Source organism: Haliotis cracherodii, unplaced genomic scaffold (genome assembly GCF_022045235.1).
Source record: "Haliotis cracherodii isolate W230 unplaced genomic scaffold, xgHalCrac1.p SCAF_21, whole genome shotgun sequence".
In the NCBI taxonomy this organism is placed as follows: Eukaryota; Metazoa; Mollusca; class Gastropoda; order Lepetellida; family Haliotidae; genus Haliotis; species Haliotis cracherodii.
Window position 1 is genome coordinate 7,890,772 of NW_027266277.1, and position 26,698 is coordinate 7,917,469.

Here is a 26,698-nt window from a genome sequence, read left to right on the forward strand (position 1 = left end):
TGCATGGGTCATTCGTGAACGTCCTGGAGACCAGGGACGGGTATATCCATGCATGGGTCATTCGTGAACGTCCTGGAGACCAGGGACAACTATATCCATGATATGTGTAAGGCCCACTACAACAATTAATTATGACGTTGGATATACCCTCTGTTGTCTCTGTTACGTCTTCGTCTCCGAGGAAAGAGGGCTAGTGAGAGACACATGCGTATAGTCGAGTACAGTTGTTAAATTCACTCCGTGTGTGTCCGCCCCTGTCATCAAGGTGATTAAGTGCACATAGAAACTGTTGCTACACGGTTCCAGTCACGTTTCGAAACAGCATTAATAATTCACTGACTTCCACTCTTATAGTTGTTTTCTCAAGACACAGTCTTAATTGTGACTTAGAAAGAACACTTTTCATAGATACTGCTCATCCATTTACAAAAACGTCTATCGTGTACAAGTACACCAGTGTTAAATATACTTCCAGTCACCATTCACTGTCAGATAATGCAACCGGGTATTTCAGTATACTAGATAATTCTGCCGTATGACGTTGAGTTGTTTAACTAAAGCCACCTTGCAGAATAGTGTTCCGTGTTATTGTGTGTCCATATAATTTAGTTTTGGCTGTCTGTTGTAGTTAATATGTTACCAGGGACCTTTGCCTCGTGGATAAATCTGCCCAGTAACTTTGTGAGTCCTAGCTTGTACTGTTCAGTGTCACGGGCATGACTTAGCTAATACAGTCCATTATTACCCAAGGAGAACAATTTTCAGTCAACCCAGGGATGTGATTGATGGACGCTTGATTCAGTTAGGAGATGAACATAGTAGCGTAATTTGTTTCTAAATCGAATACTTTCGAAATATGTAATTAAAATTACATGACATTACCATGACCATGACAACGTGCAAAATAATCGCGAACTCTTTGGTAATCGCATGAGTGATCTCGAGTGTGACGTGGGTTGAGTCAGTTATTTTCAGTTGGTTGAACTGTCCAATTCAGGACCAATTGCGATCGGGTTGAAACCAAATAAATGGAACATAATTTTCAACATCAAATATAAATTTCTTCAATATCAGACAACAAAATCAATTTCCCGGGGAAACTGTATAGGCATTATGTGTCTTAAACTGTCTTCCCTGGAGAAACCCTGGCTACCCTAGGAAATACAACACACTATTTCACAAAGTTTATTAGATAAATCAGGATTTGGAATGAATGTAAATTCAAATGAATGTTTGCTTTCGCCGTGATAAATAACGTACATTCCGCACTCTTGGAGGACCAATCAGAATGCAGTATTCATTGATGTCATGGTAGCATTGTTCATATTTCGATCACCAGAACTTTTTATTACAAAGGCAATGCAACCAAACTTCCCATAGAGCTTGACAAACTTACGTTATATTCCTTTTGTTATCTTATTGTTAAATGAATCATTTATGTTTTTAGCTATACTTTTGTTATCTTATCTCAATCACATGCAGCTAAAACGTAAGGCGAACGTTTGGCAGCTAAATATTACTGAAGTATTTGTGATGAAGCCACGCAATAGTCCTATTTACACTCAACTGATACAATGCAAAATAAAAAGCACTTAACTGCAGTGCTGACAAAAAATCTTAAAATTTTCTTAATATTGGAATAGAGCAAGACATGCTATTGAATGTTAGTGTAGTCAGTGACTTGCTCCTGGGGGACTTCAAGTGTGCACGACCTTCTGCTGCTTGGACATTATTTACATTATAGGGACCTCTACCACTATGGTTAACTTCACTGCCGAGTCAACGTATTCACCAACATCGTGGGTCCTGTCGAAGGTAAGACCGCGAAATTAGCAGCGTCATACATTTGAACGTGATTTGAAAGTGCTGTATCCACAAGACGTAAAGTGGTGTGGCAGTGTGTACACGCTCAGAGCTGATACTGATCAGTAAACTTTTGTATCATTCATTAGGTACATTTATTTCTGTAGGTAATGCTAGATACTAACCATGTGTAGCTTGGCTAATAGTGCCCAGCTCCATTGTGTATTCTAGTTAATACTAACAAGTTTCATCTTTCAGCTAATACTGACCAAAATGGGTGACTGTGTACCTTCTTTAATATAGTACATCATTAGAGTGTCTGAAGGCATGCGTCGGGGCTGTAATGATACCACGTAATTGTGAAAATTCTATTCACCTGTCAAGTTCAACCGTCCTATCGGGTGTTCATTGTTTGGAGGCCCATTGTTGGCAAGGGGCTACATCTGTGGCGCAGTCAAGCTACCGCTAACTCACTTAGTCCTGTTGTATTGTGTTGTGTAATCCTTACATTTTCTTGTTGTCAGGTTCATATGGATACGCACCGAGGAACTTTCAATCCACTGTATAAGTAGACATGTAAAATGTACTCTGTCATACATATATCTATGCAACTGATAAACCTTTAATGTTACTAGGCAACGATCACTTTAATCATTTTGATTAATGCCTGTCCGACGTGCTCTTTGTCCGTCGGTGGCATGCCTCTGACTGCGGTCCAATTATATACCACAGACTACAAAAGTATGTCCCTTTAACCAACCTCATACAATAGATTAGAACTGGTCATACATCGTCACTGTTGTCTGTTCATGATATATCCCAACAGTTTTCTCCAAGTTGTTGTCGTTTGTCGTGCAACATTGACCTTACAAACAAGTGCGGTCATGTCATGTGTAACACTGCGTACATATCAGAAGAAAGAGCTCGCAGGGGCGACTGCAACAGTGGACAACAAGACCTTTAATAATGTCACGAGTGTCGTGAAACGATGTTAGTGTCACTCCACGTAATTCCACATTATTGCTATCACATGGCCAGGGTTCACAAAATATTACACCGGCACAACACATTGTTATCTATAACAGTGTCACAATTACGTTCCAACTTTTCACATCATATTGCAACCGGCACTGTGACGAGCTTGTAAATGCCATGTTTGATATATGGAGAGTTGACTATTGATTCCAATAGATCTTGACTGTATGTACATGTAACTGTGTTTTAAGTTAAGACACACAGAAGACTCATGGTATGGCGTCTGCTTACCTTTTCTTAGTTATGTACGTGATCGTTTTGTAACCCCAGAGTCAGAAGTTAAGTTAAACACTGAAGAAACGACATCCGTCCCGGCGAGCTAATACACGGGTTGTCCATGGTCGTCAATACAGCGACACACAGTGAAAGAGAGCGGAAACAAAATGTTTGAGAAAGTTTTACCGCCTGACATTTAGGGTTCGAATGGCCTGAGGCACGTAATGCCAACATAGGTCTTTCATTCCCCACTCGGGCGCTAATCAGTCAGATCAACACGATCTTTTTAGATGGTTGATTTTACACAAAGGAACGGACAACCACCGCGGTACGGAAGGGAACGATGCATTAGTTGAAGATATACAGCAGCAATTTGTTTATGCCTCGGGTGTATACTCTTATTACATGTGGTAGTTTAAGGGGATTGAGTTTCCGAGTCTGTGATGAGTATGTTGTTTGTCTACAAAAAGGAATGCGGACATATACATGTTTGGAATACTAAATGTTGTGCAGCAGACGCACAGGTACACCTCCATGTCTCCGTCGTGTGTCAGTTTTATTAATTACAGTGAACTGGCCTTGAAAAGTCAAACGGTAATAATAATCAGATATGCCAATTACTGGCAATGTGTGTAGTGGTGGGACCTGGTTGTTGCAATCAGTAATATTATAATATGTCTCCTTGTATGGACAAACAAGTGTAATATAGTGGCGGCATTATTAGCAGTATTTACAATTGATACCAGAATGCAAACAAACATGATTAGAGTCTAACCTGGATGGGCTAACTCTACCACAGTACGACTGAGAGTATTAAAAAGGCAACACCCAAAGTATACGCTCCAACATCGAGATGCCACCTCTTTAATGGCTAACTTTGAGAAGAAAAAGAACACACTTTTCAAGAGGTCTAAAAATAAGGGCTATGACTGAAGAAGGTGGAAAGGTCGGGCGAGGGTGCCAGGTGACACTTCAGTGGGAACAGCTACCTACTTTAAAAAAAATCAATACTTGCGTGTGAGGCTCCAAACAGGTCACGTTGCACAACTGGTGTGACATTTTACAGCTAGCAGTCCAAAAGCTAATAACAAATTGTTTAAATTTGTTCAGAATACGCCTTTCAAACAAATACCACTTTTTAAGATTATTAACAGCATACCAAGGGAAACAAATGCAGCTGTGGTGTGTTAGCAAACGGTACTTCTTGGTGTAGTGTACACCTACGTGTGTATGTTGTTGCACACACAACAAGAGGTATGCATGCACGTTTCCCGTAATGTCAAATGCTGGAGCATTTGTCTCTTGAATCTCATTGATATACAACCAGTAACAAAACATAGGTTCAATCACAGAGCTAATAGGTCCATGTTTTACAAGATAAACAGCTAATACTTCAATAGAACAGCTATTAATTTACGTTTTACAATATAACATCTTAACAAACCGATGTTTTAAATACACACAGCTAATAATTCTATTTTTTTAAGACAGATTACACGTACGCACGATGAACTGAAGCTGATGATGTTAATTATGACTGATTCCTGGCAGTAATAGGCGCTGGCATTACACATGTGCACTGACAACGGTGTGCAACTATATTTGTTAGTGAACCCCTGTTGTTTACATACATATATGACATACATTAGTAGGATGCACTAGACGCGTATGAGCACCACTCGTTTTAAACTGTGATACTATGTAAGATTTGATAATATGTCAATGGACACTGTACAAGTACGTTCGCTACTGATATTTGATGTGCCCTTTATTTCTATTCTATTAACCGCCCGCTGTGTGTGTATACGTTGCTCATTATCGTCAAGTGTTGTACACAACATCGCAGAGTGTTAGACCCATCTTGAGTGTGTAGAACCAACACGGTGCAGCTTGAGCACACACTCGGCTTGCTCTGTCTCTTGTCACAAGGCATCCTTGTATCCACGGCAGCTGCATGTCAGGCAAACTATCAAACGCGGGTGCCGGGAAATGGGAAAGAAGTGGGGGTGGTGGCTTGTGTCAATAAATAAATATAGCACTATATATCACTATATATCACTATATATCACTATATATCACTATATATAAAGGTTAATACCATGTCCACAGCACATTATAAGCTAAGAATCAAAAGAAACTATATATCACCGTTGATTTTATCATATGTTTGATATTTAATTTAAAATATACTGAACCGCAAAAGAAACGCCACCCAAAGAAACATTGCATGAAAAGTTGTCCTTTAAATATCTGGCTAATTTTTGTCAAATTTCTAAAATTTACCATTACCTTGTCCGGATAAATGAAATTTGATGATAAAAAACAAAGCAGATGACAATAAAACCGATCGCCCAAACGAATCGTGGCAACGGCCATGGTAACCCGATATACGTGAGTTCCGTGCACATGCACATGTGAAATGCACATGCGTTCCCCCATTTCTTGCCCTATAAAAATCCACCGAGATCGGATAACATTCATTCCTTATTAAATTGCTACCACATGCCAAGATTGACAAGAAATCACCAACACCAAGCCCTTGGGTGATTGCACGCTGGACAAACCGCCCGGCAAGTAGCCAATGCATTTCAAGTCCACGTAAGGACCATATACAGGCTCCAGCAACGGTACCAGACCACAAACACTACAGATGACCGACCACGTAGTGGAAGACCAAGGGTCACCACCCGACGTCAGGATCGTCAGATTGTGCGACTGCATCTTCAAGATCGCTTTGTTACTGCTGCAGAAACTGCTCGACAGACCATGGGGACACACCAGCGACACATTAGTGTGGACACCGTGCGTCGACGATTGACGAGCAGACACCTCCACTGTCACAGGTCACACCGAGGACCCATTCTGACACCACGTCATCACCTAGACCGTATTCAGTGGGCAAATCAGCACCAGCATTGGCGCCACCAGCAGTGGAGAAGAGTCCTCTTCTCAGACGAGAGCAGTTACTGTATCTCAACAGCAGATGGCAGAGAGAGAGTCTGGCGACGCCGTGGGGAGCGCTATTCGGATGCTTGTGTTATTGAGAGAGACTCGTGGGATGGTCCGAGCATCATGGAGTGGGGTTGAATTGGTCTTGCACAGAGGGTCGGCCCTGTGGTCTTCCAGAACATCGATCCAGGGAGAGGCAATGGTGTCACAGCAGCTCGGTACATTGATCAAGTCTTGAGACCACACGCCATACCTCATTTGGCATGTCGCCGCAACCACGTGTTTCAGCATGATAACGCCCTCGCCTACACTGCCAGAGCAACAAGAGACTTCCTCCAGCAGAATGGCATCAGAACCATGCAGTGGCCTGCCCTCAGTCCCGATTAAAATCCCATTGAGCACCTGTGGGACGAGATTCAACGACGGCTGAATGGCGTCCCACCAAGGCCGACAACTGCAGCTAAACTGCGTTAGGCGTTCCTCAGAGTGTGGGCTCAAGTGTCTATGGCCTTCATCAACCGCCTCGTCCATTCCCTGTATCGACGTTGCACGGCCGTCATCAATGCACATGACGGAATTGCTGACTTGTGATGTCATTTTCTCAGAGACTAGTGTTGTGTTTCACTTTAAGAACATTTGACACTTTAATTTCAACCTTGATGATCAGTTTTGCCAAGTTTCATCTTTTTAATGTGTCTCAAAGTATGTTTACAGTGTTTGGACAAATAAGGTTTCTCACATATGTATCCATGGTTACATTTCTTTTTCGGTTCAGTATATTTTAAGATAGCGATATCGTTATCCACAGCAATGAACTGTACTTGCACCTAGTCAGGATTCGGGGAATACTTCTGCATGGTTTTATTTTTAAAAAAATATGATTTGATTTAAAACTTGTAAATAAATAAATTCGCATTCTACACAACTGCTGATGGGTTGTTGAAACATGTATCTTTGAAAATCAATAATTTGTTTTTATCGGCATAAATTTATAACATTACAAACGTGAAAAGGGTCGTGTGGTTGAAACTTCATTTCTCTCCCAAGTTGTCATTGAACCTATTTATTCACACAAAATTACCCTGCCACATATTACTTTTTACAAACAGTTTTAGGAACAACAGTTCTTTCAATTTTCAATTACATAAAAACCAAACTAGAAGAATAGACAAGTGACTATCTGATTACTGCGCCGTGGTTCCGCACGAATCACCGAGTACTAATAACATACTACCTGTACCTACTATTACTCAGCTGAGTGTTTATAACAACGACGTAACGCTGCTTCTAGGGACTTATTTTATCTGGCAGTTTCCTTGTGGCTCAGACTGTTTGCTTTTTCCTGACATGTAAATACTGTGTTAATCATTCATTTGTTTCACATCAAGTTTAACTTGAACTGAGATCCTCTTTTTCCCATTTCGACAAACCAAATAATTCGAGGCCGTGTATTACATATGTATTCCTGTACCTGTACTTCAAACAACCCTAATTATGCTCACACCTAAATAATTAAAAGAAACGTTTTCGTGGATTTAGAACTAACACAAGACAACGGTAAATACAAATACAACAGCGTGTTGTATAGGCTGCTCCTTACTACACTAATTATCCCCGAGACTGTAGTCACGCTTACACATTCAGGTGGGGCTCTTTGTGAAGTGACCTGATAAAGTCATGAGGTCACATGTCTTGTCTTTTTACTGTGCACTTATAGTCATGTCAATATCATTGTGACCACCATTGCATAATATGTGGCAGGAGGAACTGGTTCTATTCATATGTGTGAGTGTTGGATGTGGGAGAATGTTCGCACAAGTATGTGTGTGAGTGTTTGGATGTGGGAGAATGTTCGAATACACATATATGTGCGAACATTCTATATATACATATATGGGTGTGCGAACATTCTCCCTCATCCAAACACTCACAAACATACTTGTGCGAATATTCTCACACATCCAACACTCACACATTCAACATTCTTCTCCCACACCCAACATGTGGGAGAATGTTTGCACACACATATATGTGCGAACTTTATATATGTGTGTGTGTGTGTGTGTGTGTGTGTGTGAGAGAGAGTGAGTGAGTGTTGGATGTGGGAGAATGTTCTCACAGATGTGTGTGTCAGTGTTGGGTGTGGGAGAATGTTCTCGCAGATGTGTGTGTCAGTGTTGGGTGTGGGAGAATGTTCTCGCAGATGTGTGTGTCAGTGTTGGGTGTGGGAGAATGTTCTCGCAGATGTGTGTGTCAGTGTTGGGTGTGGGAGAATGTTCTCGCAGATGTGTGTGTCAGTGTTGGGTGTGGGAGAATGTTCTCGCAGATGTGTGTGTCAGTGTTGGGTGTGGGAGAATGTTCTGACAGATGTGTGTGTCAGTGTTGGGTGTGGGAGAATGTTCTCACAGATGTGTGTGTCAGTGTTGGGTGTGGGAGAATGTTCTCACAGATGTGTGTGTCAGTGTTGGGTGTGGGAGAATGTTCTCGCAGATGTGTGTGTCAGTGTTGGGTGTGGGAGAATGTTCTCGCAGATGTGTGTCAGTTTTGGGTGTGGGAGAATGTTCTCGCAGATGTGTGTGTCAGTGTTGGGTGTGGGAGAATGTTCTCACAGATGTGTGTGTCAGTGTTGGGTGTGGGAGAATGTTCTCGCAGATGTGTGTGTCAGTGTTGGATGTGGGAGAATGTTCTCACAGATGTGTGTGTCAGTGTTGGATGTGGGAGAATGTTCTCACAGATGTGTGTGTCAGTGTTGGGTGTGGGAGAATGTTCTGACAGATGTGTGTGTCAGTGTTGGGTGTGGGAGAATGTTCTCGCAGATATGTGTGTCAGTGTTGAATGTGGGAGAATGTTCTCACAGATGTGTGTGTCAGTGTTGGGTGTGGGAGAATGTTCTCGCAGATGTGTGTGTGTCAGTGTTGGGTGTGGGAGAATGTTCTGACAGATGTGTGTGTCAGTGTTGGGTGTGGGAGAATGTTCTCGCAGATGTGTGTCAGTGTTGGGTGTGGGAGAATGTTCTCGCAGATGTGTGTGTCAGTGTTGGGTGTGGGAGAATGTTCTCGCAGATGTGTGTGTCAGTGTTGGGTGTGGGAGAATGTTCTCGCAGATGTGTGTGTCAGTGTTGGATGTGGGAGAATGTTCTCACAGATGTGTGTGTCAGTGTTGGATGTGGGAGAATGTTCTCGCAGATGTGTGTGTCAGTGTTGGATGTTGGAGAATGTTCTCGCAGATGTGTGTGTCAGTGTTGGGTGTGGGAGAATGTTCTCGCAGATGTGTGTGTCAGTGTTGGATGTGGGAGAATGTTCTCGCAGATGTGTGGGTCAGTGTTGGATGTGGGAGAATGTTCTCGCAGATGTGTGTGTCAGTGTTGGGTGTGGGAGAATGTTCTGACAGATGTGTGTGTCAGTGTTGGGTGTGGGAGAATGTTCTCGCAGATGTGTGTCAGTGTTGGGTGTGGGAGAATGTTCTCGCAGATGTGTGTGTCAGTGTTGGGTGTGGGAGAATGTTCTCGCAGATGTGTGTGTCAGTGTTGGGTGTGGGAGAATGTTCTCGCAGATGTGTGTGTCAGTGTTGGATGTGGGAGAATGTTCTCACAGATGTGTGTGTCAGTGTTGGATGTGGGAGAATGTTCTCGCAGATGTGTGTGTCAGTGTTGGATGTTGGAGAATGTTCTCGCAGATGTGTGTGTCAGTGTTGGGTGTGGGAGAATGTTCTCGCAGATGTGTGTGTCAGTGTTGGATGTGGGAGAATGTTCTCGCAGATGTGTGGGTCAGTGTTGGATGTGGGAGAATGTTCTCGCAGATGTGTGTGTCAGTGTTGGGTGTGGGAGAATGTTCTGACAGATGTGTGGGTCAGTGTTGGGTGTGGGAGAATGTTCTCGCAGATGTGTGTGTCAGTGTTGGGTGTGGGAGAATGTTCTGACAGATGTGTGTGTGAGTGTTGGGTGTGGTAGAATGTTCTCGCAGATGTGTGTGTCAGTGTTGGATGTGGGAGAATGTTCTCGCAGATGTGTGTGTCAGTGTTGGGTGTGGGAGAATGTTCTCACAGATGTGTGTGTCAGTGTTGGGTGTGGGAGAATGTTTTCACAGATGTGTGTGTCATTGTTGGATGTGGGAGAATGTTCTCACAGATGTGTGTGTCAGTGCTAGATAAAGGGAAGGGATCTCCAAGAACCTTGGACAAATAAAACATACCCTAAAACGTTGATTTCTTACTATTTTTACAGGTTCTCAAATCAACCGATCACAATATATATGGCTATCTATATTCCTTCCGAGCACATGGACCCGTGAATAAATACTATAAGACGTCTGGTTGAAATACTCACTAGCAACAAACAACTTAGGTTTACACCGACAAATCTTGTCGGTTGGACTCATCTTTGTTTTATTCCTACTAATTACATTTGGACAAATCTAGTGGTATTATCTCCTTCTGTCTAGACTGTAGTCGCCGAGATGGATGTTGCTTTATTTCACCTGCAAGTTAGTGTAATACATACGGGCATCGGTTTTCTTTACCTACTCTGAGGAGGCCAGAGAGTTATCACATACAGTCGGTGCGGTCCGTGCTTTACGTAACATCAAATACATGACTGTGACTACACAACACGTATACATTTTGTAAATGATTATGTAACCGAGCATTGTGCCATGCAATCATGACAAGATTTCACATCCTGGAAACCTATGCTTTTCCGGCTGAGATTAAATGATGCTTTCGACAGATGGTGAAACATTACCCCATCGAAAATTGAAATATATATTGTACAGTTTCATGTACAGATTCATAACATCTTGTATATCAAATCTGGAACTGAAGAAAATCACAACGGCGATTACATGGGCACTACCTTCTGACCTATTGCTGAAAACTCTTGATGGTGTTAGGTCGGTGCTGAGTGTGGGGAAGTGCTCTCACAGATTGGTCTGGATCATTGATTGATAAGGAGGAGTTCTCTCACAGTCGGGTGAAGTATTTATCGATGTGGGGAAGTGCTCTCACAGTGGGATGAAGTATTGATAGGTGTGGGGAAGTGCTCTCACAGATGGTGAAGTATTGATAGGTGTGGGGAAGTGCTCTCACAGAGGGGTGAAGTATTGATCGGTGTGGGGAAGTGCTCTCACAGATGTGTGTGAATCATTGATTGATGTGGCGGAGTGCTCTCACAGAGGGATGAAGTATTGATAGGTGTGGGGAAGTGCTCTCACATATGGTGAAGTATTGATAGGTGTGGGGAAGTGCTCTCACAGAGGGGTGAAGTATTGATCGGTGTGGGGAAGTGCTCTCACAGATGGTGAAGTATTGATCGGTGTGGGGAAGTGCTCTCACAGATGGTGAAGTATCTATCGATGTGGGGAAGTGCTCTCACAGATGGTGAAGTATTTATCGATGTGGGGAAGTGCTCTCACAGAGGGTTGAAGTATTGATAGGTGTGGGGAAGAGCTCTCACAGATGGTGAAGTATTGATAGGTGTGGGGAAGTGCTCTCACAGAGGGGTGAAGTATTGATCGGTGTGGGGAAGTGCTCTCACAGATGTGTGTGAATCATTGATTGATGTGGCGGAGTGCTCTCACAGATGAGTGTGAATCATTGATCGATATGGAGAAGTGCTCTCACATATGGGCGTGAATCATTGACAGATTTTGCGGAGTGTTCTCACAGAGGTGTGAATCATTGATTGATGGGGCGGAGTGCTCTCACAGATGAGAGTGAATCATTGATGGCTGTGGGGAAGTGCTCTCACAGATGGGTGTGAATCATTGATAGATGTGGCGGAGTGCTCTCACAGATGCGAGTGAATCATTGATTGATGGGGGGAAGTGCTTTCACAGATTGTGTGAATCATTGACTGGTGTGGGGAAGTGCTCTCACAGATGGGTGTGCATCATTGATTGATGTGGGGAGGTGCTGTCACAGATGCTTGTGAATCATTGATTGATGTGGGTAAGTGCTCACACAGATGGGGGTGAATCATTGACAGATGTGGCGGAGTGTTTTCACAGATGGGTGTGAATCATTGACAGATGTGGCGGAGTGTTCTCACAGATGGGTCTGAATCATTGATAGATGTTGCGGAGTGCTCTCACAGATGGGTGTGAGTCATTGATAGATGTTGCGGAGTGTTCTCACAGATGGGTGTGAATCATTGACAGATGTGGCGGAATGCTCTCACAGATGGGTGTGAATCATTGATTGATGTGGGGAAGTGTTCTCACAGATGGGTGTGAATCATTGACTGATGTGGCGGAGTGTTCTCACAGATGGGTGTGAATCATTGATAGATGTGGCGGAGTGCTTTCACAGATGGGTGTGAATCATTGACAGATGTGGCGGAATGCTCTCACAGATGGGTGTGAATCATTGATTGATGATGGGAAGTATTCTCACAGATGGGTGTTAATCATTGACTGATGTGGCGGAGTGTTCTCACAGATGGGTGTGAATGATTGATAGATGTGGCGGACTGCTCTCACAGATGGGTGTGAATCATTGATAGATGTGGCGGAGTGCTCTCACAGATGGGTGTGAATCATTGATAGATGTTGCGGAGTGTTCTCACAGATGGGTATGAATCATGGATAGATGTGGCGGACTGCTCTCACAGATGGGGGTGAATCATTGATAGATGTGGCGGAGTGTTCTCACAGATGGGTGTGAATCATTGATAGATGTGGCGGAGTTCTCTCACAGATGGGTGTGAATCATTGATAGATGTGGCGGAGTGTTCTCACAGATGGGTGTGAATCATTGATAGATGTGGGGAAGTGTTCTCACAGATGGGTGTGAATCATTGATAGATGTGGGGAAGTGTTCTCACAGATGGGTGTGAATCATGGTGTGACTTTGGTTAGAAGATTATTCCATGAGAACAAAGTGTCTGCGTCACAGAGACTATTCCAAAGCACAGAAGGTTTGTGTTCGACAAGGTTTTATGCTCGGGTCATTCCTATTTATAGTCTATATAAACCATGTAGCAGATACCCACGAATCTTCTGTCGATTTAGGCATTTGGAGAAGGTGGTCGTAGACTTGGCCTATTTCGAAAGTTTTGTTAAGTCACTGGTTGCCCACGTGTCCATCAGTGTGGAGAGACGAAGACTTTCTCGAAGTTAATTGCCACGATTTCTTTCTAGTCTCGGTCCAAGCACCATTGCCATTGGTTATAACCTGCATAACAGTACAAACATAGAAGTTCCAACCTGTCGTAAACTGCTTGGAACTACTCGGTGCAAAGTAAAGGACTTAATACACATACGAATTTATTTCATAAATAAATAAAACAACTGACACAAAATCCTTACATACAATTCTAAAGAGAAATGGAAGTGTATGTTTTTGGATTAATTGCGGAATATATAATTTTCTACATGATTTTGTTGGCAACATATTTTCGTAAGTTTCTTGAATAATTTTCATCTGTGATGATCTGTTTTATTATTCTCTCTTTTCCAATTGTTCTTTCTTTTTCTGTCATTAATGGTATTTAGCGTGTGTATATTAATTGGAGACGACAATGTAAGTGTCGCAACTTGTGGCCAATTCATTTGTATTCTGACAAAGGTATATGTAACAGTAGTGGTATATATCTGGTCTGTGTAAATCCTGCAATTAGCTAGTCACAGTCTGGCACTGGACACACGACTGGCATGATTGAAAAGGGAAGGCTGTTGAACTGCTATTTACAACCTGCGTCAGACATGTTACAAGGGAATACAGAAGCACTATCAGGAAAGGGAGTCGCCAACACAAAGCCAGTGTCTATTTCTTGAACCTGTGTACACCAAGGTGAGACAAGTTTCCTGTCAATGGTCGAATAGTACTGTATGAACTGACCTGACTAATTGTAACAAAAAGTTAGTTTATTTTTTGTTGGCTTAAACCCTACTTGGCTTTCGAAGCAACACATACGCTCCAGTTGTAACATGAATGAGAAAACACCTCAAAATTGTTATTTTAATGGCATTTGGATATGCACAATTTAGCAAAATTCTGAGCATGTTATTACTGCATGTTGGATAGATTAAAACAAAGATAAATAGAAAGCAATTATATTTTTTATGTCCCAGCGACATTTGCCGTAGATGTATGTATGTGGCCTATACCCGTCAGCTGAAGACGTACATGTATGTGTCTGTTCCCCTCAGATGTAGGCATATGTATGTGACAATACCCCTCAGAGGTATATACATGTACGTCTGTCTGTGTGTGTGTTTATTCCCCTCAAAGGTATGTGTATGCATGTGTCTTTTCACCTCACATGTAGGCGTATGTATATAGATATACATGTACCTGTCAAGTGTACACGTGTATATGTGGATATACCCTTCAGCTATAGACATGTACATGTGGTTATATCAGTTGTTGTAAATGCAGTTATGCCATCAGCTGCAGACATGTATATGCAGTTATACCCGTGAGCTGTAGACGTGTATATGAGCTTATACCATCAGCTGTAGACGTGTATATGTGGTTATACCATCAGCTGCAGACATGTATATGTGGTTATACCCGTGAACTATAGACGTGTATACGTGGTTATACCATCAGCTGTAGACTTGTATATGTGGTTATACCCGTGAACTGTAGACGTGTATACGTGGCTATACCATCAGCTGTAGACTTGTATATGTGGTTATGCCATCAGCTGCAGACGACTATATTATTATACCATCAACTGTAGACGACTATGTGACTATGTGCTCAACAATTATAAATGTTTATATGTGTTCAGCTATTCGTGTCCTATTTGAAATGTCCGATCAGAAAAAGAAGCAGTGCTCTGTGGAGAAGAGGACAGGTAAGACTAAATCGTTTTGCTTTTCCTTTAAACATTTTAAACTGCTGCAACCTTATAACGAACATGCCAGCCGTCAAGCCTTGTAACTGTTCTTGCGACTTCTGCCGTCGAAGAGAGAATCTAGTAGGAATGTACTGCTGTTGTAATAGATTATCACTTTCCACACAGCAAGCTGTAACATGACGGAGAGGGCTACATTTATGATAGTTCTGCCGATTCTCATATAGCATATCTCTCTATCTCTTTACACCCGTAACGATCCGGGATGGAATAGCTGTTAAGGAACCCATGCTTGTCGTAAGAGGCGACTAACGGGATCGGGTGGTCGCTGACTTGGTTGATGCGTGTCATCGTATCCCAGTTGCGTGGATCGATGCTGATGATATCAATTACTGGATTGTCTGGTCCAGATTATTTACAGACCGCCATCATTTCGCTGGAATATCGCCGAGTACTGCGTTAAACAACAAACATACAAGACTTTGTTAATATCCCTGTCCTCTGTTGGATATGGTCTACAGCTGATTCAAGTGTTATCAGAACCTAACAATTAATATTAGAATTAGCTGATAAAAAAGCGTGATTATTTTTATGTATTTATAACCCATTTTTTAATACATGATATTGCTATCTCTTTACAGTTAATATCCATTTTAAATGCTTTTAAGTTTGGGAGTGGGTAATTGTTACATTGTTAGACACTGCGTGTTACGGTGATTGTGCTATCATCCACGAGTTCATCTGGTCCACACTGGATTATTTACGCTGAACCGCGGCATTGCTGTCACTGCGACTACTGTAACTGACTACAATATACACTTTATTGCCTTAGTTCTAGAATACCTAACGGCGTCATGATCAGCTGTCCGTGTGACCCTTTCACGTATCACATGACTACTTGGGCATGTGCGTGTCTCACTCCATGAATGTACTTAGTCTCTCCTTGACGTGGGTGTGTGCTTGCAGAGGAACACTGGTGGACAATGAGAAACACACATTCATCCACAGGCAGATATAGACACCCAGTCGGGATATTTGTAAGAGACGGATGGAGTCAGTGATGGGCGTCAAATACATGTTCATAAAATAGGACATCTTGTATTGGTTTATTTGACCTATTTCAAGCAAATCACTTTCAGGTGTAAAACTGGTTTTCATACTTATGATACAAAAGTACTCCCCAAGCATCCCCACCGACATGTTCACGTGTAGATCAAATCACATACACATACATTTATGTACTTGATCACATATGTTGTATAACATGGTGTTTTCTCTTGACGGCTATATACAGTTGGGCACATACCATATATGTTTTTGTACAACCGCCACATGAACAAAATCATGAAAAGTAGGTCGCTCATTGTGAACCTCTTGTATAAGCAAAGAATGGCAAAATGAACTTGCGAATATACACTGCCGGTAACATAATCTGTGCACCTTAAATTAGCATTCCTGTGCATGGCAGATATATAACAGCTGTAAAAGATAAAACAATCATGTATCTAAGTCAGAAGGATTTTTGTACTTATGTGCATATTAAAGTATATATAATGTAAATCGGAATCTTTCAAAACAATCTGCACGTTTTGCTTCCCACACACCTGACCTGACTGCCCAGTATTGTGGCACTGAAGTGTGCGTTATCAAAACAAACGTGTACGACTATCTATAAGTCGTTTCAAATTATATACACAGTGAAATGGAATTTACTGAGGTCGTGGTATTTTTTATCACTAAATCCCATCATTAAAGTTATAACCTGTTTCAAAACGTCAAGTCTCAAGCCCTGGATTGATGTAATATTTACATTACATTGGAAAAAATCAACATCAGTGAAGACACGTTGAATTTCCATGTCTTAACATTTATAGATAAATGGGTCAAGCTTCTAGATTCTTATGGTGACCTCCAGTGCTTCCAGAATGTTCGAAGTAGGAGCCTTCATGTTTTCAGAGGTGATTAATTTGTCAGCAGGGATGGTCTGTCTTGAAGGATACTTTGCTTCATGAACTGATTCTTAGACAATCTAAAACAAATAGTGCTGCATTTAACCAGATGTTGTGATTGTAACAATAATGGCGGGTAGGCAGAGTCCTTCTGCCAACGCTGCCCCTTGTATAGATGACATACGGCGGGAAGGCTTGTCCAAGGGCACTGACAGCAGCTATCACATAATGTGTAATGACAAATGGATTATCTCTCTTAGTGCAAGAACCTTAGGACTTGTGTGATCAAGTGTGGTTCCTGTCTAGTCAACATTCCTGAGATGCAGAAATAGTTGACAAAAGTATATACTATTTGTTGCAAGATATCAAATTTCCTTCTTTCAAATGTACCATTTGATCTGCAATTTTCCGTGACATGCCATCTACAGCATCAATAGCCAATACGAGCCATTAATGTACAATGTTGTGCAAGCTGAGTCTGACTGGCCTGCCCATCGTGTAATGCAGGAGCTGTTGAGTGGACATCCGCGTCTGAGAGTGGACTCTGAGACACTAAACATCACGGAAGCTTTGCTTATCGGCCCACCTGTCTCTTGAATCTATTTGTGTGTATTCAGCAACCCAGAACACCACCCTTTTCACTGAACTGGGAAATAATATTTGTTTCCTAACCTTGATTCATAATGGTGATTTTTATAATATTTTCATGTCAGGTCATTTAATTATCAGTGTAAAAATGTTGCATCATATTATTGAAATAAAACCTGTATCATTTCAAAGTTTCTTGTGTGTGTATTATTAATTTCAAAAAGGGATATAATACATAACATAATAAAACATTCAGCAGTAATAATGATAAGGCGTTAATGCTTCGTTTACTAGACATAATTATCGATTTGTGAAACAGACTATAGCCAAAATAGGTCACATGTTCAGTCAGTTTGAAGCACAATAAACATGGCCGCCATGTTGCTGACAAATAGTCGCGTCACACGAAATGTAATTGAGATTACGTATTGGAACCGTATTAATTTATAACCAAAGTGTAGAGTTTATGCAGTAATTGTATTGTTGATTTGCTTTAAGTCGCAGCCGCTGAACATTGCTTCATAAAGCCACCGACTCCTACACTGACGTAACATTAAATGGTGTTTACTACAATTGACTTTTTAAAAGATGTGATTAACATATTTTAAGTTACATATGGATTAAATACATACCTCTAAGTTGCCAATTATTATCAATGACAACATCTTAATTTGCTTTTGTTTGTAAACATGGTCAGTGACCCTTGGTATAAGCCTCGGGATATGGTGACTGACATCAGAGACCATATAATCTATTATATGGTCTCTGCTGACATGGGTGAATGCTTGTTTACAAACACGCAGACTTTGTAGATCTTTCAAAGGCACTAAAATAGCAGGGTTGTTTATTGTCCTTAATTGGTGATTGACAAAACGAGATGCATATAACAAGGATGGACACTGCTGATAACATGGGTCTACCCGTGAGTATTTACAACCTTTATGTGACCAATTAAATCTCGTGATAAATTCTTTCACTTATATATGTCATTTCTGGTGATGGCAGTTTTTGTCATGTGATTATATGATCATACGTTGTTTTATTTAGAAAGTGAAAAGTCGGGTTGCTGTAAAACATTTCAGCAAAGCTAATGCATGTTCATTGTTATTGTATTTAAACACCGTATTTTCAACATCACGTTTGTCCGCCACGCCTTGTAGTTGCCGACACGTCTATTGTGATACGTATTAACATATGAAAGGTCGGGGATGTCCGATGGGGACGCCACAATACACACCCGCGTTGACACTGACGATGAAAGGATGTATATGTGTTATTATTTCGCGTTCAGAATTAAGAAGTTCACAATGAACACACTTATCATGTCCTCGACCCTGCATTAAACACGATTTCACAGTAACTGTTTTCATTATGATATAAAACATCCCTGACAATATACCTATTTACATTTAATAAAACAGTCGTAAAATGTCTCCTTACAAAATATGACCAAAACAATGAATACATGTTATCAGAATACGTATAGCGTAAGCCGGTTGTGAACATAATAACACGCTATTCATGTAACTGAGTGATAACGCTGTGTTCAGGGTAAACTGAAATTGTGCCAACTACGTACCCCGATTACCAGGTACCAACCATCGATCAACCGCTGGGACACTCACCCCTATGTACAGTTAAGCTAAAATAGTTATTGTGTCAATCTCTACCTCGCTGGAAATCACTCCACTCTAAAAGCCAGTCTTACAAAGATGTGGTTCATGTTATGGAGTGTTTAGTAAAATAACAACCTTGTTTACATGAGCACAGGAAATCGAAGTGATCAACGAGAAATGTCTACCGGTGACCAGTCATGAGCATCTGGACTCACCCATCAACCGGATGATATGTGTGCAAGACAAATTCAATTTATCAACTGGTATTGGAGTATGGAACAACTCAGTGTCATTTGTTTGTGTGAGTTGTGGAAGAGCTGTACAGATAGCCAGGGCAGGTTGTGATTGAGTTCAGAGAGCAGGTGAACTTCAGCGACTATATTTATCAGTGTGTTATCGTCCCTGATAAGGAACAGGAACTGCCGTGCGTGTATACTCCCCATGTAGCCGACAAATTTGCTTTGGGAAAGCTCGCGTGAACACCAAAGTTGTGGCTAAGTTGGAATGACTCAGCACGAGGAAATAACTGTAATGTATTCATGTTTGTTGTGTATGGCGTGTGGGCAACATTTGAAGGGTTGGCTGTGCGCTGAGTTGCTGACGACAAATGAATGTGAAGTCCAGATTTGACTTTTTGCATGGTAAACACTGCGGCCCTGTTAAAACACCCTATTCTGGATCATGTACCACATCGCACGCCGACCTGCACTAATTAATCACAACAACACGATACATTGATGTGTATTTCTGTGTTCATTAACAGATCTGAAAGAACACTGTCCTTAATCGTCACTGTTCCAACGAATATTGATTGCGACTGATTTTATACCGAAGAATTAATCAAGATTCCAGACGTGTCTGAACGGATAATGTATCCATATCTTGACTAATATCATACTGAAATGCATCGTATATTGTAAACACACACACACACACACACATATATATATATATATATATATATATATATATATATATATATATATATATATATATATATATATATATATTCTACACACTTTAGAGAGAGAGAGAGAGAGAGAGAGAGAGAGAGAGAGAGAGAGAGAGAGTATGCGCATCATCGTGTTTGTCACTGCACTTACCTGGGGACAGATGAGGAGGACAATGATTGTGATGACAAAACCTGCGTATTTATCCATTTCCAGTTGATAAAAGGCCAGCAGTCCTCAATGGTACAGTGTATTTGATCTTGTATTAACCACATGCACAGCCATTCGCTTGGCCTTCACAACAGGCCTCCACTATATCATGATGGGAGCAAGCACCTGCCGCAGCTAAACTAGCGAGATACCTTCCTTTCACAATCTTCCAGCGACGTTGAAGGAAATACCAGCATCGCTAGTGACTCGCTGATCATACAGTGAAAACGAAATACAGTGCTGATATGGACAGCTTGGAGATGTGGCTGGTGGTATTGTATACAACTAAGCACGTAGGGATCTGTACATTCGCCCATAGAGCGCGGAGTGCACTGTGCGTAATTGTAGACAAAACTACTTACGCACTCCTTAGTGTAAGATGTCATCGTTCTAGAGCTGGTGTTTTTTACCTCGCTTGGAGCAAGATATAAATGTTCTAATTTCAGATGGAATTCCATTCAGCTCTTGTTGTTAACCCGCTCGTTAACGACAGGAAGCTCGGAATATACAAGTGCTGTCATTGTCATCATATTCTGATCCGTGTACAGCGCGTCTAGTTAATGTTTTAACTTCATGCTAATATGAAAAAACACCTGTGCAAATGTTGTGGATGTTCCAATGTTTAAGGTGGAACGGTGCGGGTCTCACTTGCATTATTATTTTTCTGTAGGGCTAAATTCAGTGACGTTAATCGTGGGAAAACTACGGTTAACGATTGTTATAGCTGTTTCTCATTAGTAAGCTCCCTCAAAGTGATTTGCGGCACCTGAACCACCTTCACTCACGTATTTCTGTCGCAAACTTATCCTGTACAGAATGGAGTCACTGTATAGATGCGGCCATTGTGTCGTCCTTGACCCCGGACTACGGTAACCGTTGGTGGTGTCGAGTGTTGGGAAAGGGAGACAACTGTGCTTTTTATAAGTTAGGCATTTAGTTAGGCACAGAAATACGGTTAATCGTCCTAGTTTGGCCTTAGTTCACGGAATTGTTTGTCCACTACCTGAGGGTTCATAATGTAGCCTACACCTGCTCCCTTCAACAGCTGAGACTTATACGTCAGATGTCAAATGCAGACAAACACCTAAACCAAAGCCGTAGTTAACCTCTTTTGACAGTGTGTGTGTGTGTGTGTGTGTGTGTGTGTGAGAGAGAGAGAGAGAGGGGGGGGGGGGGGGGGGGGGGGGGGGGGTTATCACTTTTCCCCAACCTGATTCAAGTATGACTGTTTTCTATACAAAATCCGGGGGGAGGGGGGCTCTCCCCCAACCCGCCTCCCCGGCTGGCTACGGCACTGTAAACTGACTTCATTATAATATTGAAATGACTTTGCACATGTTGTCGAGTCCCTTCGGCTTAACATATTACAGTGTGGAAACGTATACGGTTGTATACGTGTTGTTGATGTCAATGCATTATGTAATATCAACATAAAATTAATAAATATACTGCGATGATCTATTGGTTCTCGCAGCCAGAAGAAACGGTGAGACCTGGGACGGCCAGCCTTTGGTTAACTGCTTTCTCTGGAATCTTACAATCCTTTGTATAGTTTACAAAGAGATTTCTTCATGAATATAAACACCTGGTCTATTCCACGTTAACAGGCCAATGATGAAGGTAATTTATGTGTCCATTTGGAAAAACTTTCCCGGTTTACACTTCACAGATGGGATGTGTCAGGCTATCTGATGGCAGGAGGTGATATACAGACGGTGTAGGCACTCCAGATGGATGTATGCAGGTGCGATGGAGCGATGGCTGTTCAGGTTCCTTACGTTATGAGAAATCGCAATACAACGGTGATCAGGATCATTCATAGAGTGTACCTCCCGAGCGGGAAGTGCACGGATTCTAATATATACGAGGGCTAAAAAAAAAACCCCCCAAAATAACAAACGAAACCAACCATTGTGAAAGTGATTTTAGTTCTATTTTTCAACATAATCTCCCTGCTTTTTTATACATTTCTTATCTCAATAGTGAAGCATTTCAAATCTAGTCAGGAAGGAGTTTTCTGAACACACCCTGAAATACCCATTCACGGCAGCTTTAAGATCATCATTGTCGTCATGGCGCTTTCCACGAAGGTGTTTTTTCAGTTTAGGAAACAGGCGGAAATCAGTTGGTGCCAGGTCTGGCGAGTATGGAGGGTGAGGAAATTCTTCGAACCCACATTTTCGCACAGCAGCCTTTGCAAATCGAGAGGTGTTAGGGGAGACATTGTCATGAAAAAGTAGAACTCCAGCAGTCAGTATTCCTCGTCGCTTTTCTTTGATAGAATCTCTCAGGTGATGAAGCAAATCAGCATACTAGGCACCGGTAATCGACTTTTGACTTTCTGAGGAATCAACAACTATCACACCCTTTGCATTTCAGAATACAACGGCCATATCTTTCTTCACTGATCTTGAAGACTTGAATTATTTGGTGGCGGAGAAGTGGAATGGTGCCATCCCATGGATTGACGTTTTGACTCATTGACTCATTGAATTTGACGAAATCCACAATTAGCTCTAAATTTTACCCAGCAATGCCAGTCCCTTTTTTCCTCCAGCGAGCAGATAGCTTATTCATATGTAAATGTTTATGAATAATAGTTTCAATGGATCCATGGGTTAGACCTGTGTCTTCCTCAAGTTCAGCAATGCTAATACGTCTATCTGACAGCATACGTTTTTCAATAACCTTGATTGAAACTTCATTGATTGAAGTTGAGGAACGTCCAGACCTAGGATCATGATCAAGGCGTGTTCTCCCAGGCTTAAACATAGCTGCTCAACGTTTAACAGCGGAATAGCTATGGCACTTATCATAATAAATTTGTGACATGACGTCATGAATTTCTTGCGGAGTACTTTAAATTTTCAATAAGCTTGACGACTGCTCAGTACTCGGTCTGTTCCATTTCTGTGTCCATTTGGAACCATATCACGTTCAACTGGCTGTCATTAATGTACAAACGGCCTCGGCAGACCAAATACACTTGCAATGGACCACTCAAACAATGTACTACTTTGACTAGTTGACACTTTGTTATGGCCCATAGTTGAAACGTAGTCAGTTTGAGAACATTTTGACCATCCTCGTGTTCGTATAACCTGTATAAATAAATAACACGTGACGTAGGCTACACGCATTAATTGCTTATGTGCTAGCTTGTTTTTAACTTTAAGGATAATAAATCATTTATGTGTCGTGTTTAAGTAACTTGTCCCAGAAAAGAAACCTCTGTCCTAAGATCTCCGTCAAACCAGACACGGCCACGTCGGTGGCGTGGTGAGATAATTGAGGTAACCATGTGACTGGAATTAAACAGGTGATCAATCAATATCAATTACACGTTACATGACAAGGCTACATTCCACAAACTCTGACAATAAATAGGACGCGTGGCTGGTATTTCACGAAAATATATGGCATGTGCTGACACAACTTGTGTGTATACAGTCCTAGTCAGGTGAGCTACAGATCTTCTATGACGTACCGGTTTTCATCATAAGAGACATTTGGTTTACTCTGTTAACATTGATGAACATCCTCGCTGTCTCTGTTTTCTGAAACAGACAATACGGGTTATGGCAGATTAACTTCCAGTACTTGTACTTAATCGACAGCATAAAGAACACGCCAAGCACACACAGATAATGTCCAGTACATCTCCACCAGCAGTCTCCTCTTTCTCCATGTCCTCGTACTTCTAATAGTAAATTACTTGTTAGGCAAACGTAGAAATATGATGCAGCCTCTCTCACGAGCAGCAGTTGTATACATGTGTACAGATCACCTGTAGCCCCTGCCAGCTCGCCATGAACGCCTGACCCCGGCCATGACGATTTCTTGTTCCAATGTGCGCAGTCTATACATGCAGGTTTATAGCGCATAATAGGTTCAGTCGAAATAAAGAGATATTTGATTTCGTAATTAAGGAATGATTGTGTATTTCTTTCGGTTCATTGCGGTTTTTCCATTCATACCTCAATGAACCAAAACAAAATACACAGTCAATGCTTATAATTAAATTCGACAACGTAAAATATGTTTTATCTACAATAGTTTAACCAAAAACAGTTGTATATATCAAAACAGACAAACATGACGAGATTAATAAACATTCCAGGTGTAGGAATACATGCTGTGGCGTGACATGAATCAGGTGATGCGCAGAACTTGACACGCCTACACAGTCAGTAGCCATTCAACGGAGAGTAGGATCCAAACAATGTTCATAGAACCTGGCAAAGGCAAGAGACGAGAAGAACTGCAACAGTCAGACTGTAACGAACCGGAAGAACTATGAGCGAGGCGAGCGAGCCTGCATGTTTGCTGTTTCATTCCTTCTCATTCCCTCAACTGAAATATTGGGATTCCCCGACATTCTGCTGTAATAAAAGTAGTGCGCCTCGGTGAGCGTAGCTTAATTATTAACATTCATTGGGAAATGAATGCAATAACACGTGACCAATTCAGCTAATCCGAACACAGGAATTTCATTGAACACAACAACAAAATTAATTATATGGCTGTAAATCCTGCGATAGTGTTTTTGCACCTGGTGACCTCCATCTTCCCAGTGACAGATGTGTCCGCTGCTCATCACAGAAGATTGTACAGAACTATGTGAAATCTGTGATCTCAGATGTTTATGGGCAGGGCTTGCATTTAGTCTGTTTGAAAGTAAGCAGCCAGATTGACGGTGCGTACCCTCATTTTAAAACTGCAATTTGTTTATAGCCATACTATGATACTTATTACGGATCGATTGCTTTGTTAATACACTTTAAATAATTATTATGCATAAGCATCTGTTACCCTGTAATTGATCTTTAATTGGCACAACCAATCCTAAGAGACAGCACATTGGTATGTCACATAGTTTGGGGTTGTGACAACCAAATCCAGCATGGCATTGAGACTTCATTTGGCGACAGGCGTTGTTAACGGTTTCGTCATTTCAACCTTGATGTCCGAATGTCTTGATGTCTGAAGTGATGTCTGTTTATTGGACACCACACTGCCGTTTTGGTACCAATCAACAATTCCATTTTGACAGACATTATGTTGACAAACATGACTGCACATTGACTGAATATAATGCTAAATATATAAACCGACATTGTGATGTTAACATTGTAAAATCTGTGCTGATGTGTCCTGTATATTCGCCAATTTCACAGTAATTTCTGTAATTTTGGTAAAAATTAATGGTATGGAATGATAAGCTGTGCAACTTAAAGAACGGCCATAGCCTCTTAGATTGAAACTGAACTCCAACATATTGACGATGTTCCACCGACGGCCTATACTACCAGCCAGGTTTCACTGTCTGCTGATGAGAAGTATGAAGATGGTACTACACTGAGGAGGATGGTACTACACTGAGGAGGATGGTACTACACTGAGGAGGGTGGTACTACACTGAGGAGGATGGTACTACACTAAGGAGGATGGTACTACACTGAGGAGGATGGTACTACACTGAGGAGGATGGTACTAAACTGAAGAGGGTGGCACTACACAGAGGAAAATGGTACTACACTGATGAGGGTGGTACTACACTGAAGAGGCCGGTAATATACTGAGGAGGGTGGTACTACACCGAAGAGGATGGTACTACACTGATGAGGATGGTACTACACTGAGGAGGGTGGTACTATACTGAGGAGGGTGGTACTACACTGAGGAGGGTGGTACTACACTGAGGAGGATGGTACTACACTGAGGAGGGTGGTACTACACCGAAGAGGATGGTACTACACTGAAGAGGATGGTACTACACTGAGGAGGGTGGTACTACACTGAGGAGGATGGTGCTACACTGAGGAGGGTGGTACTACACTGAGGAGGATGCTACTACACTGAGGAGGGTGGTACTACACTGAGGAGGAGGCTACTACACTGAGGAGAGCACATGGGTCGTGGAGTCTAGGCGTTCTAGCAATGCCCATGTCGGCAAGCTAAATAATCCTATTCTCTAGGTACAGTGACTTGCTGAAGAAATTCATCCTATGGCAATTAGTAAATTGCAACAAACAAATGCAGACTTTCCACTGAAACTAACGGTCTAAACCCGTCTGAATCCGGCTTATGTCGTAAATGATTGCACGTCACATCTGTTCTAAGGAATCCAATCATCATTTGGACGAATATCCTTTGCGGAAATGTCCCGATTGGGGTTATTCTTGTTGTCTTCAATGCCACCAGATGCTGCTAACATCTCAGGGAAGTAAACCACTCACTCGTCCCAATAGGGGCTAGTGTGCGAACTGTGGCCACTGACCAGGACGAACGCCTAGATATAAAGTGCTAATATACACCGATGTTTGATAGAGACTAAATATGAAACAAACATGAATGTTTATTCGATGGTCATGTATTTGATACCGGTTGTGTTTTGGACCTCATGTTTGCAGTGTTTCTGTGGCTGTTTTTTAACCGTTGAAGGGAAACATCCACAACATTTGTACAGTGTGTTTTGTCACACCAGTATTTGTATATTCCACTCGTGTATTTCCTTCTGCCCGGCAGTTTAGTCGAAACGAGCATGGTAATGTCACTGTTGAATCATTTGTTTCAAGTGATAAG

At 41.7% G+C, this 26,698-nt stretch overlaps 1 protein-coding gene across 2 annotated transcripts in view; it reads right to left on the reverse strand.

The window, feature by feature from the left end:
- Positions 1-20,277, reverse strand: part of LOC139470726 (uncharacterized) — a 76,368-nt gene extending 56,091 nt beyond the window's left edge. The window contains exon 1 of one of the 2 annotated variants that reach the window (XM_071253000.1): positions 20,057-20,277. Coding sequence is in view for 1 of the 2 variants with exons in the window: in XM_071252993.1 (XP_071109094.1) it covers positions 20,057-20,113 (57 nt within the window). In the remaining variant the exon portion in view is untranslated. The remainder of the gene's footprint in view (positions 1-20,056) is intronic. The other variant, XM_071252993.1, reaches the window with a different exon arrangement.
- Positions 20,278-26,698: the final 6,421 nt, after the last annotated feature.